General features: G+C 34.1%; 1 protein-coding gene across 1 annotated transcript in view; it reads right to left on the reverse strand.

Annotated features, from left to right (window-relative positions):
• Positions 1 to 16,362, reverse strand: part of MEIKIN (meiotic kinetochore factor) — a 98,340-nt gene that overhangs the window by 28,523 nt on the left and 53,455 nt on the right. Inside the window, 2 exon segments of the mRNA XM_079144324.1 lie at positions 234 to 314; positions 4,015 to 4,179. Of these exon segments, the coding sequence (XP_079000450.1) occupies positions 234 to 314; positions 4,015 to 4,179 (246 nt within the window).

The raw sequence follows: 16,362 nt of genomic DNA on the forward strand, positions 1-16,362 counted from the left end.
ACATACATTTTACAATAGAAAGTATAACTCTGGTTGATGCTATAACATTCCCATCTTTCTTCCTTACATATATAAGCAGGATATAGAATACTTCCATGAAAGCATGTTATGCAACAGAAAAATGTAGATATTATTCTAAATAGGTAATATTCCTCTGGTGTGACAATAGTAGAAGAGTGGGAAGAGGAGGAGCCAGAACACTGATACCAAAGGTGCCAAATGCTAATACTTACCACAAAATCAGTTCTCTCTGAAGATGGAGTACTTGTTAATAGGCCTCTGTTTTTCTTATCAGGATTACTAGAATTTGTTTTCTACAAATGATTACAAAATATGGAATTGAATAGCAAAAAGAAACTATTTATATAGTAAAATAAAAATTTAGTTAGTAGACTAGATCATAATGTAATACTAATAAAATCTTTAATTTGCTAATTAAACTTTAACCCATTTGAAGGAAACAAAAGAATTTTCTGACTTAAGCTAGGTTATTCAACTTGCAAGAGAACTCTATGTGGCATAACAACTATATTGGAATACTTTGGTTGAAATTACTATTAATATAGGAAGAGAAGCTAATTAGAATGGTGAATTAGGATACAGTGCTTTGTTAACTGCTGAAAAAAGTATTTTACTTTCAGTATTTGTTTAATTTCTAGTACATTATTGTACTTTTTATGGAGAAAGATTATAAATTATTCTTGACACTTAAAACATTTAAGTACTAGCAAGGATTAGTGCTTTAAAATGTATAAGTTTAAATGTAAATATATACTTTCACTTATGGAACACCAAAGTTAAAAAATTATAAAATAAAAAAATTATAAAATAATATATAGACTTATTTCCTACTTCTTTTTTTATTTCTTTATTTAGTTGTTGGATCTTTATGTATTTATTTATTTGTTTACTTAATTTATATGCAGTGCTGAGAATTGAACCCAATGCCTCACGCATGCTAGGCAGTGCTCTACCACTGAGCCACAACCCAGCCCTCATTTCCTACTTAAGGATGCAGAGGTAGGCAGACAGGTGAACCAAACAAAGAAGTCTAGAAGAACAAGGAGAGAAAGAAAGACATAAGATTCAAGAGCTAAAGAAAGTGAGAGGGGAAGAGGGAGAACCAGACTAAGAGAGACAGGGAGGAGGAGAAGGGAGGGGAGAGAAGAAAAGGAGAGTGGTGAGAGGGAAGTTAGAGAGGAAAGAAGAGGGAAATGGAAAAGAGCGAGAAAGAGAGAGAGGAGAAAAGAGGAGACAGACACCAAAAGACTGTGAACCGAAAAAGATGGAGAGCCACAGAAGGAGAGCAGCAGGGAGACTATCAAGACTACAGATAGGAAGTAGAGACAGAGATTGAAGCTGAAAGAGACAAAACACAGGACAGCAAAGACAAGGAAGCAGGTAGAAAGGCAGAGCTGAAACAGGCGGTTTTATTTCTAGCAATCAGCTGCTGTTCCAACCCTTGAGTTCCAAGAAACAATCAAGTCCTTCTGATAAATTTCCTTTTTGCGGTACATGTCTATTATCTGATGCCAAGTCCTGAACCCAAACTCAGAGATAAAACTTGAAAATCATAAGATTCTATAATAGGTTTCTCTTTCCTTATCTTTTCTTTCACTCTTTATTTTCCTCCTGTCTTAAAATCTCTTAAACTAGTTGTCAGTTCAAAACAAAACATGGAATAGAGTATAAGGAAAGTGTTTATGAAAAAAAATCAAGGGTATAAATACCTGGTACACTGAATTGCTAGCCCTCTAACTTAGCAACTATGTCATATTTTAATTTCTTCATCTGAACAATGAAGATCACTTCTTGATATTTGTGAACAAGTATCATAAATAATATATGTAAAGAGAACTTACAGTGTTTAGGGAGTCAGAGATACTCAGTAATAGCTGTTATTACTATCATCATTGCAGAAGCCTTGGAGGTACTTTGCTCAGATCCACTTGAACAAAGAACCTGCTGTTACATTGCAAGGAGTGCATTTAGCTGACATCCCCCAGCTGCAATATCTTTAAGATCTATTTCACTTTCAAGCTGAGGCCACTATCTTCTCTGGCAGCCTTCAGCCAATGTCTAGGCATAGCAGCCAATACAGAATTTTGTAATGGATACTCTTTGCTCCAGAATTCCTCACTGGGAGAGTTTTTGTCAGATTTGCATTGAGGACAGAGGTTATTGCTGCCCACTGCTTCCTCCTACTTTCCTTTCTTAAGTATTTTACCCTCTCCAATAAGCCGCTTGAATGCTTAATTATGTCTTGGTATCTGTTTCCCAGTGGTCCCAATAACACAACTGTCAACTATCAGTTCAATCTCAAAAATATCAGCCTGTATATAGCTATAATAGCTTATAATAAGCTTCCTTATATTTTCCCCAGGTTTGTTTTTAAATTATGCATTTCTAAATCTTCACGATCAATAAATTTTCTTTTTATAGTCTTCTTAATAATTATGAATTAATAAAACATTAGTAGACTCAATTGAGAGTGGATCAAGGACCTAAGCATTAGACCAGAGACCCTGAGCATAACAGAAGAAAAAGGAGGCCTAAATCTACGTCATGTTGACTGAGGAACTGATCTCTTTAACAAGACTCCTAAAGTGCAAGACATAAAATCAAGAATCACCAAAGGGGATGGAATCAAACTAAAAAGTTTCTTCCCATCAAAGAACACAATCAAGAATGTGAAGAGAATGCTGGGGTTGTGGTTCAGTGGTGGAGCACTTGCCTGGCATGTGTGAGGCATTAGGTTAGATCCTCAGCACCACATGGAGATAAACAGAATAAAGATACTGTGTCTATCTATAACAACAAAAATATTTTTTAAAAAGGATGTGGGCTGGGGTTGTGGCTCAGTGGAAGAGTGCTTGCCTAGCATGTTTGAGGTACTGGGTTTGATTCTCAGCACTTTATGTAAATAAATAAAATAAAGGTCCATTGACAACTAAAAAATATTAAAAAAAAAAAAAGGATGTAAAGAGGGAGCCTACAGAATGGGAGAAAATCTTTGCCACCTGCACCTCAGATACACTATTAATCTCCAAGATATATAAAGAATTCAAAAAGCTTAACACCAAAAAAAAAAGAAATCCCAATCAATAAATGCACAAAGGAACTAAATAGATACTTTACAAAAGACATACTATCAGTCAACAAACATATGAAAAATGTTCATCATCTCTAGCAATTAGAGAAATGCAAATCAAAACTACATATACTGAGATTTCATCTCACTCCAGAGAGAATGGCAATTATCAAGAATACAAGTAACTAAACGTTGGCAAGGGTATGGGGGAAAAGGTACACTCATACATTGCTGATGGGACTGTAACTTGGTACAAACACTATGGAAAGCACTGTGGAGATTCCTCAGAAAACTTGGAATGGAACCACCATTTGACCCACCTATCCCACTCCTCAGTTTATATCCAAAGGACTTAAAAATCAAAATATGACAGTGATGCAGCCACATCAATGTTTATAGTAGCTCAATTCACAATAGCTAAACTATGGAACCAACCCAGGAGCCCTTCAACAGATGAATGTATTAAAAAAATGTGGTATATGTACACCTTGGAATATTACTCAGCCATAAAGAGAAATGAGATTTTGACATTTTCCAGTAAATGGATAGAATTGGAGACTATCATGCTAAGTGAAATAAGCCAATCCCAAAAAACCAAAGGCCTAATGTTTTCTCTGATATGTGGATTCTAATTCACAATAAGGTGGGGGGAGGGAAGAATAGAAATACCTTGGATTAGACAAAGGTGAATGAAGGGAAGGGTGGGGCATATGGATAGGAAGGGTAGTATAATGAATCAGACATTACTTTCCTATGTTCATATATGAATACACAACCAATGTAGTTCCATATCATGTACAACCAGAAGAATGGAAAATTGTACTCTGTATATGTATACTATGTCAAAATACATTCTACTGTCATGTATAATTAAAAAGAACAAATTTAGAAATTAAAAAAAAAAAAAACACACTACTGCCTACCAGTATGGGTTCCATGGGCTTTGAAAGTTGAACTCTAGTAACTGATCTACCTCCACTGCTTTCAGGAGCAGACCTATGGTGGAATAATGGAACCTTGATTTTTAGATGATGAGAGTTTAACTTTGTTTGAATATTTGTATCTCTATCTTCAGAATCTTTCTCAGCCTGAAACAAATTCACAATCATAAAATACATTTCACAGAACTCTTAAAAACATTTCCAAAATCTCTAAGGTGTGCTATTATTCCTTCAAAAGGAAAAATAAAGATTTAAACTTAAAGAATGTTTTAGTTAGGTTTTTTGCTGCTATGACCAAAAGACTGGACAAAAACAATTTCAGAGGAGGAAAACTTTATTTGGCACTAAAGGGTTTAGAGGCCTCAGTCCACAGACAGTTGACTCCATTGCTCTGGGCGTGCAGGAGGCAGAATACCATGATGCAAGGAGTAAGAGGAGGAAAGCAGCTCAAGACATGGCAATCAGGTAACAGAGAGAACACTGCTTACCAGGGACAAAAATATAAACCCCAAAGTCATGCCCTCCCTACATCCTGCATCTACACCCTAACTGCCTTTAATTACCACCCAGTTAATTCATATCAATGGTTTAATCCACTGATTAGGTTATAACTCTCATAACCAAATGCTCTACCTCTGAACAAGTCTTACAATGTCTCACATATGAGCTTTTGGGAGATACCTCATAACTAAATCATAACAAAGACAATTTTCTAGAAAAAACAATTCATTCTATATATTTGAATAAAAAAAGTGTTAAAAGATAAAACTGTTTGAAATACTCAGCTCAAAATTTTTTTCCTACCACATTGGTAATATTTCCCAAATAGTGTTATATGGAAAGAAAACAAATGATAATGAGGTCTGTTTATCCATATTTAAAGTTAAAACTTGGTAAAAATACTAAATGTATTTATAATTGTCTTTGTTATAAATAACTCTTCATTTAAGAAAACAAAAGTTCACTTACCATCAGGAAACTGCAACTATTCTAAAGTATGTTGTTTTGTTAACTAATACCTGTACTGAAAACTAGAGACTGTTCAGTGACTGCTTGTTCTATGTAACTTGTCTTTTGTTTTCAAGATATATTTAAAATATATTTAAAATATTATTCAAAATTTAAATATATTAAACATAAGTAGGGAGGTAAAATTTTAGTTAGGGGTGGGCATATAAGGAAGATAGTAGAGAAGGGAAGGGAGGAAAGTACGAGAGGTATAAGGTATATTCTAAGCCACAGAATGAATCAGAGTACAGAACTGAGAGTGGTATTCAATAGCCTCAACTTAAGTTTTTTTTCCTTAAAGATTTCACACCTTGAAAACAGATTTTTTTTTCTCATTTCTGCCCTCATTCTAAGCAACTCCATCCACTAAGTATGTAACATATTCAAATGGCCTCTCAATTTCTTGACTTTTTCACTTCAAATAATCTTTTCCCCTCATGCCACTTCAGTCACTTTATCATCAAACCTCAGTCCTTACCTTCAACAGATACTAAAGAATCACCAATTCAAATAATATCCTATATACTTCCAATTCTGTTCAGATGTCCTATGGAACATTTATACCTCATTAAAATCTACAACTCACTTATTATTCAGTCTTCACCCATTGGCCTTCTCTTGTCTTCTTTTCTTAATGAGCTACCACCATCTATCATAACTATTTGCTATCCTCCTTCCATCACATACAACTAACAAATATTCAACCCCGAATGAACCCTAACATCTGTAACCTCTCCACCTTCAGTACAACTGAGTGCTGGGAAAACTGTAAAATCTGGACCATCAGTGTAACCACGAATTCAAAAAAGCCACAGACAAGTAAGCATTTATCTAGCTCCTCAGGACTACTTCATACTTACTCTATTTTGCTTAAACTTCTGGCCTTTCCTTGGTCATGCTCAGCTTACACTCTTGCCCCATACTTTACTGAAACAATAGTAGCCAACAAGAGAACACTACCACCCAGGACTCAAAAATTTCAGGACTCGGGACAAAATGTGTGGCCCTTATTAAAATTTTATTAAGAATTACAAGATAGTAATAGTAAAGCATTAAGTGAAGCATGAGGTCCTATTAAATGCAAAGTTAGTTCCTCCATCATTACATCTGCAAATTCACCACAATGAAAATATCTCCCTTCTTTTAAAGGTCAGTTCCTATGTATGTATTCTGGATCTGTGCTTCCTTATCTTTTCAAGGTCTTTTCTATTCCATGTAATGAAGGGGAGTTTTGTGGTTTTTGAAAACAGTTTTATTTTATGTACCATATACCATAAAATTTATTTTATATACCATATACCATAACATTTTATATGCCATAAAATTCATCCATTTAAAGTATAAAATTCTGAGTTTTTAAGATATTTACAGGGTCATACAACCATTACTACAATCTAATTATAGAACATTTTTGTCCCATAAAAGAAGTCTCAGATAAGTAGCAGTCAATTCCCATTCTGCTATCAACAGCCTTAATAAACCACTGATCTATATGTACATATTTGCCTCTCCTGTAGGTTTTACATAAATGGTATCATATAAGTGGGACTGAAATCTTTTATGTGATCTAACATTTTTCAAGTTCATTCATGTTGTAGCATGTATTGAGGTTTCATTTATTTTTATTGCAGAATAATATTTTTTGTATGACATACTTTATCAACTTATCAGGAGATGGGCATTTGGGTTGTTTCTACTTTGAGCTATTATGAACAAAACTTCTGCGAACATTTACATACAAGTTTTTGTGAGGATATATGTTTTTACTCCTCTTGGGTATAAAACTTAATGAACAGAATTACTGGATACATATTTAAAACATTGAAGAACTGGCAAACTGTTTTCCAAACTGGCTATTCCACTTCACATTCCCAGTAGGATGTATGAGGATTCAAAATTCTCTATATTCTTCTAATATTTCTTATTATGTCTTTTTATCATGCTCATCTTAGTGAACATGAAGTAGTATATCAACAAGCAATCAACAGATATGTGAAAAAATGTTCAACATCTCTAGTAGTAAGAGAAATGCAAATCAAAACTACCCTAAGATTCCATCTCACCCCAATTAGAATGGCGATTATCAAGAATACAAGCAACAATAGGTGTTGACGAGGATATGGGGGAAAAAGGTACACTCATACATTGCTGGTGGGGTTGCAAATTAGTGCAGCCACTCTGGAAAGCAGTGTGGAGATTCCTCAGAAAGCTTGGAATGGAACCACCATTTGACCCAGCTATCCCACTCCTTGGCCTATACCCAAAGGACTTAAAATCAGCATACTACAGTGATGCAGCCACAACAATGTTCATAGGTGCTCAATTCACAATAGCCAGATTGTGGAATCAACCTAGATGCCCTTCAATTGATGAATGGATAAAGAAACTATGATATATATATATATATATATGTCATACATATACATATACAATGGAATATTACTCAGCCATAAATAATAATAAAATTATGGCATTTGCAGGCAAATGGATGCAGTTGGAGAATATCATGCTAAGTGAGATTAGCCAATCTCAAAAAAACAAAGGACGAATGATCTCGCTGATAAGTGGATGATGAAACATAATGGGGGGTGGGAGGGGGGCAAAAATGGAGGAAGGAGGGACTGTATAGGGGGAAAAGAGGGGTGGGAGGGATGGGGAAGAGGAAAAAAATAACAGAATGAATCAAAAACTATTACCTTATGTAAATGTATGATTACACAAATGGTATGCCTCTACTTCTACTTGTTTCTACAGAGAAACAAGATGTATCCCATTTGTTTACAATAAAAATAAATTAAGAAAAATAAAATAAAGGTATTTTGTCCATCTACAACTAAAATAATTTAATAAAAAATCATCATAGGAAAGAATTACATGAGAAGAATAGTAAATTAAATGAGAAACACATCCAATTTAAACTGGAAATTAGAAAAAAATAAAAATGGCAGAAAATAAAAATCTTTCAATAATATTGAATGTAAACAGTCTAAACTCTTCAATAAAAAGATATGACTCTTTCAATCAAAAGGTTGGCATATGGGATTAAAAAATAAGACCCAACAATATACAATCTGCAAGAGAGTCACCTCCAAGGAAAAGACATCCACAGACTGAAAGTGAAAGAATAGGAAAAAACATACCATTCATATGGGTCTCATAAATAAGCAGAGGTTGGTATTCTCATATCACATAAAATAGACTTAAAGCCAAGAATGATCAGAAGAGTCAAAGAAGGTCATTTTGTACTGCTCAAGGGAACCATACATCAACAATATATAATGATCATAAATATGCCCCAAACAATGGAGCATCTATGTACATTAAACAAACCCTTCTCAATATTAAGAATCAAATAGACCAAAATAGAATTATACTGGGTACTTTACATGCTTCTCTTACCACTGGATATATCATCCAAACAAAAACTAAGTAAATTCTACAGAACTAAAAAATACAATTAGTGATATGGACCTTCCAGACATCTATAGAATATTTCATCCATTTACAACTGAATACACTTTCTTCTCAGCAGCACATTGAACATTTTCTAAAAAAGGTCATACTTTAGGTCTCAAAGCAAATCTTAGCAAATTAAAAAAATAGAGATAATACCTTATATCCCATTATATCATAATGGAATGGAATTAGAAATCAATTATAAGATTAAAAAACAGAAACTACTCTAATACCTGGAGATTAAATAACACACTTTTGAATGATGAATGGATAGTAGAAGAAATCAGGAGAAAAACTAAAAAAAAAATCTTAGAGGTAAATGAGAATAGTGATACAACACATCAAAATCTCTGGGATAGTGTGAAGGTAGTTCTAAGAGGAAAGTTCACAGCACTGAGCTCATACATTAAAAGAATAGAAAGATACCAAATAATCTAATAATACATCTCGAGGTCTTAAGAAAGGAAAAACAAACCAACACCAAAATCAGTAGAAGACAGGAAATTTAATTAAAGTCAAAGCCAAAATTAATGAAATTGAGATTTAAAAAATATGAGATCAACATAAGTGTTGATTTTTTTGAAAGGATAAAACAAAACTGATAAACCCTTAGCCAAACTAACCAAAAGAAACAGGGAGAGAACTCAAATTATCAAAATCTGAGATGAAAAAGTAAATATCACCACAGATACTACTGAAATCCAGAGGATCATCAGAAACTATTTTGAAAATTTATACTCCAATAAGCTAGAAAATCTTGAAGATACTGACAAATTCCTAGAGGAATATGACCAATCCAAATTGAAACATGAAAATATAGAAAATTTAAACAGATCAGTTTCAAGTAATGAAATGAAAGCAGCTATCAAAAGCTTTCCAACAAAGAAAAGCCCAGGATGGGATGGATTCTCAGCTGAGTTATATCAGAACCTCAAGGAAGAAATAATATCAATCTTTCTCAAATTACTCCTTGAAATAGAAAAAAAGAGGGAATATCACCAAACTCATTTTCTGAAGTCAGTTTCACCCTGATATCAATACCAGACAAAGTCACATCAAGGAAAAAAAACTTCACATCAATATCCTCAATGAACATAGATGCAAAAATTCTTAATATTGGCAAATTGCATATGAAAAAAAACATTGAAAAGATAGTACACCATGATCATATGAGTCTCATCCCAGGGATGCAAGTTTGGTTCAACATATGGAAATCAATAAATGTAATTCACCACATAAGTGGACTTGAAGACAAGAATCACATGATTATCTCAATAGATGCAGAAAAAGCATTCAACAAAATATAGCATCAATTCATGTTTCAAACACTAGAAAAACTGGGGACAGAAGGAACTTACCTCAACATTGTAAAGGCTATATATGACAAACCCAAGGTCAACATTTTTCTGAATGGAGACAAACTGAAAGCATTTCCTCTAAAAATAGGAACAAGACAGGTATGACCACTTTCATCACTCTTATTCAATACAGTTCTTGAAATTTTGTCCAGAGCAATTAGGAAAGAGAAGGTAGTTAAAGGGATACAAATAGGAAAGGAAGAGCTCAAATAATCTGTCAGTGACATGATCCATGATCTTATATTTAGAAGACGTCAAAAACTTCACCTGAAGACTTCTAGAGTTCACAAATGATTTATCATCAGCAAAGTAGCAGGATACAATATCAACACTCATGAACCAATCACATTCTTATAATGACAAAAAAAGAAATGAGGAACACTATAACATTAACAATAGCCTCAACAAAAGTACTTGGGAATCAATCCAACAAAAGAGGTGAAGGGCCTCTACAATGAAAACTATAGAACACTAAAGAAAGAAATTGAAGAGGACCTTAGAAGATGGAAAGTCCTCCCATGTTCTTGGATAGGCAGAAATTAATACTGCCAAAATGGCCATACTACCAAAAGCACTATACAGGTTCACTACTATTTCCATCAAAATTCCTGAGATATTCTTCACAGACAGAAAAAATTAGATATGATATTCAATTGGAAAAACATAAATGACCCAGAATAGCTAAAGCAATCCTTAGCAAGAAAAGTGAAGCAGGAGGCATCATAATACCAGACCTCAAATTATACTACAGAGCTACAGTAACAAAAACAGAATGGTACTGGCACCAAAACAGGCAAGAAGACCAATGGAATAAACCAGAAGACACATAGACAAATCCACATAAATACAGCTATTTGACACTAGACAAAGATGACAAAAACATATGATGCAGAAAAGACAGCCATTTTAACAAATGGTGCTAGGAAAACTGGAAATACATATGTAATAGAATGAAATTTACCCTGATCTCTCAACCTGGAAAAAAAGTCAATTCAAAGTGGATCAAACATGGGGCTGGAATTGTGGCTCAGTGGTGGAGAACTTGCCTAGCATGTGTGAGGCACTGGGTTTGATTCTCAGTACCACATACAAATAAATAAATAAAGTTTCATCAACAACTAATAAAAAAAGTAAAAAAAAAAAAAAAAACACAAAGTAGATAAAAGAACTAGGAATTAGATCAGAAACCCTGCACCCGCTAGAACAAAATTTAGGCCCAACATTGTAACATGTTGACTCAGGAACTGTCTTCCTCAACAGACTCCTAAGTGCAAGAAGTAAAATTAGAAAATCAATAAATGTGATGGCATCAAATTAAAAAGCTTCTTCACAAAATAAGAAACAATTAAGAGCACGAAGACAGAGCCAACAAAATCGTAGAATATCTTTGCTACCTGCTCCTCGGGGACATTAATATCCAGGATATACAAAGAACTTAAAAAACTTAACATAAAAAAAGAAAAACAGGAGCTGGAGTTGTGGCTCAGTGCTACAGCATTTGCCTGGCATGCATGAAACCCTGGGTTTGATTCTCAGCACAGCATACAAATAAATAAAAAAATAAAAAAGATCCACTGGCAACTAAAAAATATTTTTAAAGAATCCAAATACCCAATCAATAAATGGGCAAAGGAACTAAACAGATGCTTCTCAAAAGAAGAAATACAAATGGTCAACAAATATATGAAATATATATTCAACATCTTTTGCAATTAGAGAAATACAAATTAAAACTACACTGAGATTTCATCTCACTGCAGTCAGAATGGCAATTATAAGGAATAAAATTATCAATAAATGCTGGCAAGAATATGGGAGAAAAGGTACACACATTGTTGGTGGGACTGCAAATTGGGAGTGCAACCACTCTAGAATGCAGTATGGAGATTCCTCAAAAAAACAAAAATAGAACCACCATATGACCCAGCTATCCCACTCCTCAGCATATATCCAAAGGATTTAAAATCAGCATACTACAGTGACACAGTCACATCAATATTTTTAACAGCACAATTCAAAATAGCCAAGCTATGGAGTCAGATGACAGATGAATGGATAAAAAAAATGTGGTATATATACTAACTGGAATATTACTCAGTCACAACAAAGAATGACTTTAGGGTTGGAGTTGTGGTAGAGTGCTTGCCTACCACATGTGAGGCAGTGGGTTTGATCCTCAGCACCAAATAAAAATAAATAAAGTTATAAAAATATAAAAAAGAATGAATTTATGGAATTTGCCAGTAAATGGATGGAACTTGAGACTATCTTGCTGTGTGAAATGAGCCAGTCCTCAAAAGTCAAAGGTAGAATATTTTCTCTGATATGTTGAACCTAATCCAAAAGAAGTGGGGAGGATGAAAAAAAGAGAATAAATGAAAGATCAGTGGAGTAGACAAAGGGGAATGAAGGGAAGTGAGGAGGGAGGGGATAGGGAAAGACAGTGGAATGAATCTGACCAAAATTTCCTATACAGATATATGAAATACCACAATGAATGTCACTATGATGCCCATCCACAAGACACCAATTAAAAAAAAATCTGTAAGAAAATAGTAGAAAGATCAGTAGAGTAGAGAGAAAGGGACAGGAGGAGGAAGGAGGGAGGGATAGGGGGATACTGGGGGTTGAATTAGAACAAGTTATATTCTGTGTTTTTATAATTATGTCAAAATGAATCCTACTGTTATATACAACTAAAATAAACCAATTTAAAAAAATTTGAAAAGACATTTTATAACAGAAGATACATAAATGACCAATAACTATATAAAAGATGTTTACCATTACTAATTGTCAGAAAAATGCATATTCAAGCTACAGTGAGAGATTACTTCATACTCACTTGAATGGTGAAAGTTAAAAAGACTAAGTATCAAGTGTTGGTGAGGATGGCAAGCAGCTGAAACCCTTGGATGTTGCTTATGGGAATGCAAATTAGAAAACAGTATGGTAATGTCTATAAGATGAACATAATTTTGGCATGCAACTTAGTAATATAACTCCTTGGTGTTTGTTGAGGAGCTATGACATGTGCATACAGATTTTATGGGAATATTCACATTAGTGTTATTCATAGTATTTTCAACCAGACACAACCTGATCATGGTATATCTGTGTTATGGAATACTACTCAACAATAAAAAGAACAAAATATTAATACATGAAAACATCTGTTGAATTTTAAGAAAACTTTAAAAAGTTATGCTACAGTAAAGAGTAAAACTCCAAAGACTGGATGATTCTGTCTGAATCATTTAATGAAATTCTATAACTGGTAAAAACTAGTGGTAAGAAGCAGATCAATGATTGCCTGGACTTGGAGTTGGTTGACCACATCACTGCAAAGGAATCCCAGAAAACTTTTCAGTGTGGTGGTGGGGTTTTATCTCAAAAGTTGTGAGGTTAACAAGGTTGTATGCAGTTATAAAAATTAATCACTCTATAGCTGAAACAAATGACTCAACTTATTATTTTAATTGTAGTTTTCAACTATTATAAATTGTATTATAATAAAGTAAAAAACATTTAAAAAACCAAATTAATGAATTTTATTTTTACTTTTTGTAACAGTTTTGGGTTCATAGTAAAACTGAGCAGAAAGTTTAGAGTTCTCACATACTCACATATGTAAACCTCTTTCACTCTCGACATCCTGCACAACAGCAATATGTCTGTTACAATTGGTGAACCTATTCTAAGACATCTTTATCATCTAAAGTCCATAGTTTTCCTAAGGTTCATTATTAGTGTATATTCTATGGGTTTTGACAAATGTATAACATGTATTCACCATATAGTATCATACAAAATAGTTTGCCCTAAAAATCTTCTATGTATCTATTCAACCCAACCTTCTCCAACCCTTGCCAACTTTTAATCTTTTTACTGTCTCCATAGTTTGCCCTTTCCAGAATATCATACAGTTGGAATCAAATATTATAAAGCTTTCTCAGATTGGCTTCTTTCACCTCTACTTTTTCATGGTGTGATGCCTCATTTATTTTTCATGCTAACAAGTATTCCATTATCTGGCTATCCCAGGGTTTATTTGTATATTCATCTATTGAAAGATATCTTGGTTGCTTACAAATTTTGGAAATTATGAATAAAGTTGCAATAAACATCCATGTAAAGGTTTTTGTGTGGATCTAAGTTTTCAATTCATTTGGGTAAATACTAAGGAATGTGGTTGCTGGATCATATGGAAGAGTATGTTTAGTTTTGTAAAAACTATCAAATGGTCTCCCAAAGTGTCTGTATCATTTTGCATTCCCACCAATAAGGGTTCCTTTTGCTCTATATCCTCAGCAGTATTTGGTATTGTAAATGGTTTGAATTGGGTAATTCTAAAAAGATATGTATAGCAGTAACTTGTTGTTAATTAATATACAATTCCCTAATGACATATGATGTTGAACAATTCCTAAAACACTTATTGCCATTACATATCTCCTCAGTGAGCTGTCAAGTCTTTTGCCCATTTTTGCACTGAGTTTTTAATTTTCATGTTGAGTTTTAAGGGTTCTTTGTATATTTTGGACAAGAACCCATTATCAGATTTTTCTTTTGCAAATATTTTCCTCCAATTTGTGGCTCTCTTATTCTCTTGACATTTTCTTTATGGACCAGAAATTTATGATTTTAGTAAAATTTAGCTATTAATTATTTCTTTCATGGATTGTGCTTTTGGTGTCATACCCCCAAATTTATCACCATACCCAAGGTCACCTAGATTTTCTCCTATTCTATCCTCTAGGAGTTTTATGGTTTTGTATTTTATGTTTAGTTCTATAATCCATTTTAATTCTTGTAAAAGATGTGAAGTCTCTGTCTAAATACATGTTTTTCTTTTTTCTTATGATGTTAGGTGAAAGTACTCAGTCATTCCAGCATCATTACCGAAAAGATTAACTTTCCTGCATCATACTGCCTTTGTTCCTTTGTCAAAGATCCGCTGCTATGTTTATGTGGGTCTGTTTCTGGGCTATTTTGTTTCACTGATCTATTGTCTGTTCTTTCACCAAATTCACACTGTCTTAATTACTGTGATACTTTAGCCAGGTTTTTCACTGCTGCAACCGAAAGACCTGACAAGAATAATTTTAGAAGAGGAAAAGTTTATTTGGTGTTCACTATTTCAGAGGTCTTACTCCATAGACTGCTGGCTCCATTGCTTCGGGTCCCAGTGTGGCAGAACACTGTAGTAGAAGGGTATGGTGGATGAAAGCAGCTCAGGACATGGTACCAGGAAGCAGAGAGTGATTCCCTTCATCACTGACAAAATACATACCCCAAAGTCACACCCCCAAAGACCTACCTCCTTCAGTCACACCCTACCTGATTACAGTGACCACCCAGTCAATCCTTATCAGTGGATTAACACACTAATTAGGTTACAGTTCTCAAAACCCAATCATTTTACCTCTCAACTTTCCTCCATTGTCTCACACATAAGCTTTTGGGTGACACATAATATCAAAACCATAACATTGTTTTATAGTAAGTCTTAAAGATGAGTAGTGTTATTTCTCTTTGTTCTTCAATATTGAGTTGGTTATTTCAGGTATTTTTCCTCTCCATATGAACTTTAGAATAATTTTTTTAATATCCACAAAATAACTTGCTGAGATTTTGACTGAAATTGCACTGAATCTATAGATTATGCTGGGGAAAACTAACATCTCAACAATATTGATTCTTTCTATCCATGAGCATGAAATATCTCTCCATTTATTTACTTCTTCTTTGTTATCTTTTATCTGAGTTTTCTGGTTTCCCTCATATAGATCTTGTGAATATTTTTTTAGACTCTTTTTTAAATTGTAAACAAATGGGATACATGTTGTTTCTCTGTACATGGAGTAAAGGTGTACCATTTGTGTAATCATAAATTTACATAGGGTAATGTTGTTTGATTCATTCTGTTATTTTTTCCCTTCCCCCCAAACCCTCCCACCCCTCTTTTCCCTCTATACAGTCCTTCCTTCCTCCATTCTTGCCCACCTCCCTAACCCTAAACCTAACACTAACCCCTCCCACTCCCCATTATGTGTCATCATTTGCTTATCAGGGAGATCATTCGTCCTTTGGTTTTATGAGATTGGCTTATCTCACTTAGCATGATATTCTCCAATTGCATCCATTTGCCTGCAAATGCCATAATTTTATTATTATTTATGGCTGAGTAATATTCCATTGTATATATATATACCACAGTTTCTTTATCCATTCATCAATTGAAGGACATCTAGGTTGGTTCCACAATCTGGCTATTGTGAATTGAGCAGCTATGAACACTGTTGTGGCTGCATCACTGTAGCATGCTGATTTTAAGTCCTTTAGGTATAGGCCAAAGAGTGGGATAGCTGGGTCAAATCGTGGGTCCATTCCAAGCTTTCTGAGGAATCTCCATACTGCTCTCCAGAGTGGCTGCACTAATTTGCAACTCCTCCAGCAATGTATGAGTGTACTTTTTTCCCCACATCCTCGCCAACACCTATTGTTG

The sequence above is a fragment of the Sciurus vulgaris genome (assembly GCF_902686455.1).
Source record: "Sciurus vulgaris genome assembly, chromosome: 6".
Lineage (NCBI taxonomy): Eukaryota > Metazoa > Chordata > Mammalia > Rodentia > Sciuridae > Sciurus > Sciurus vulgaris.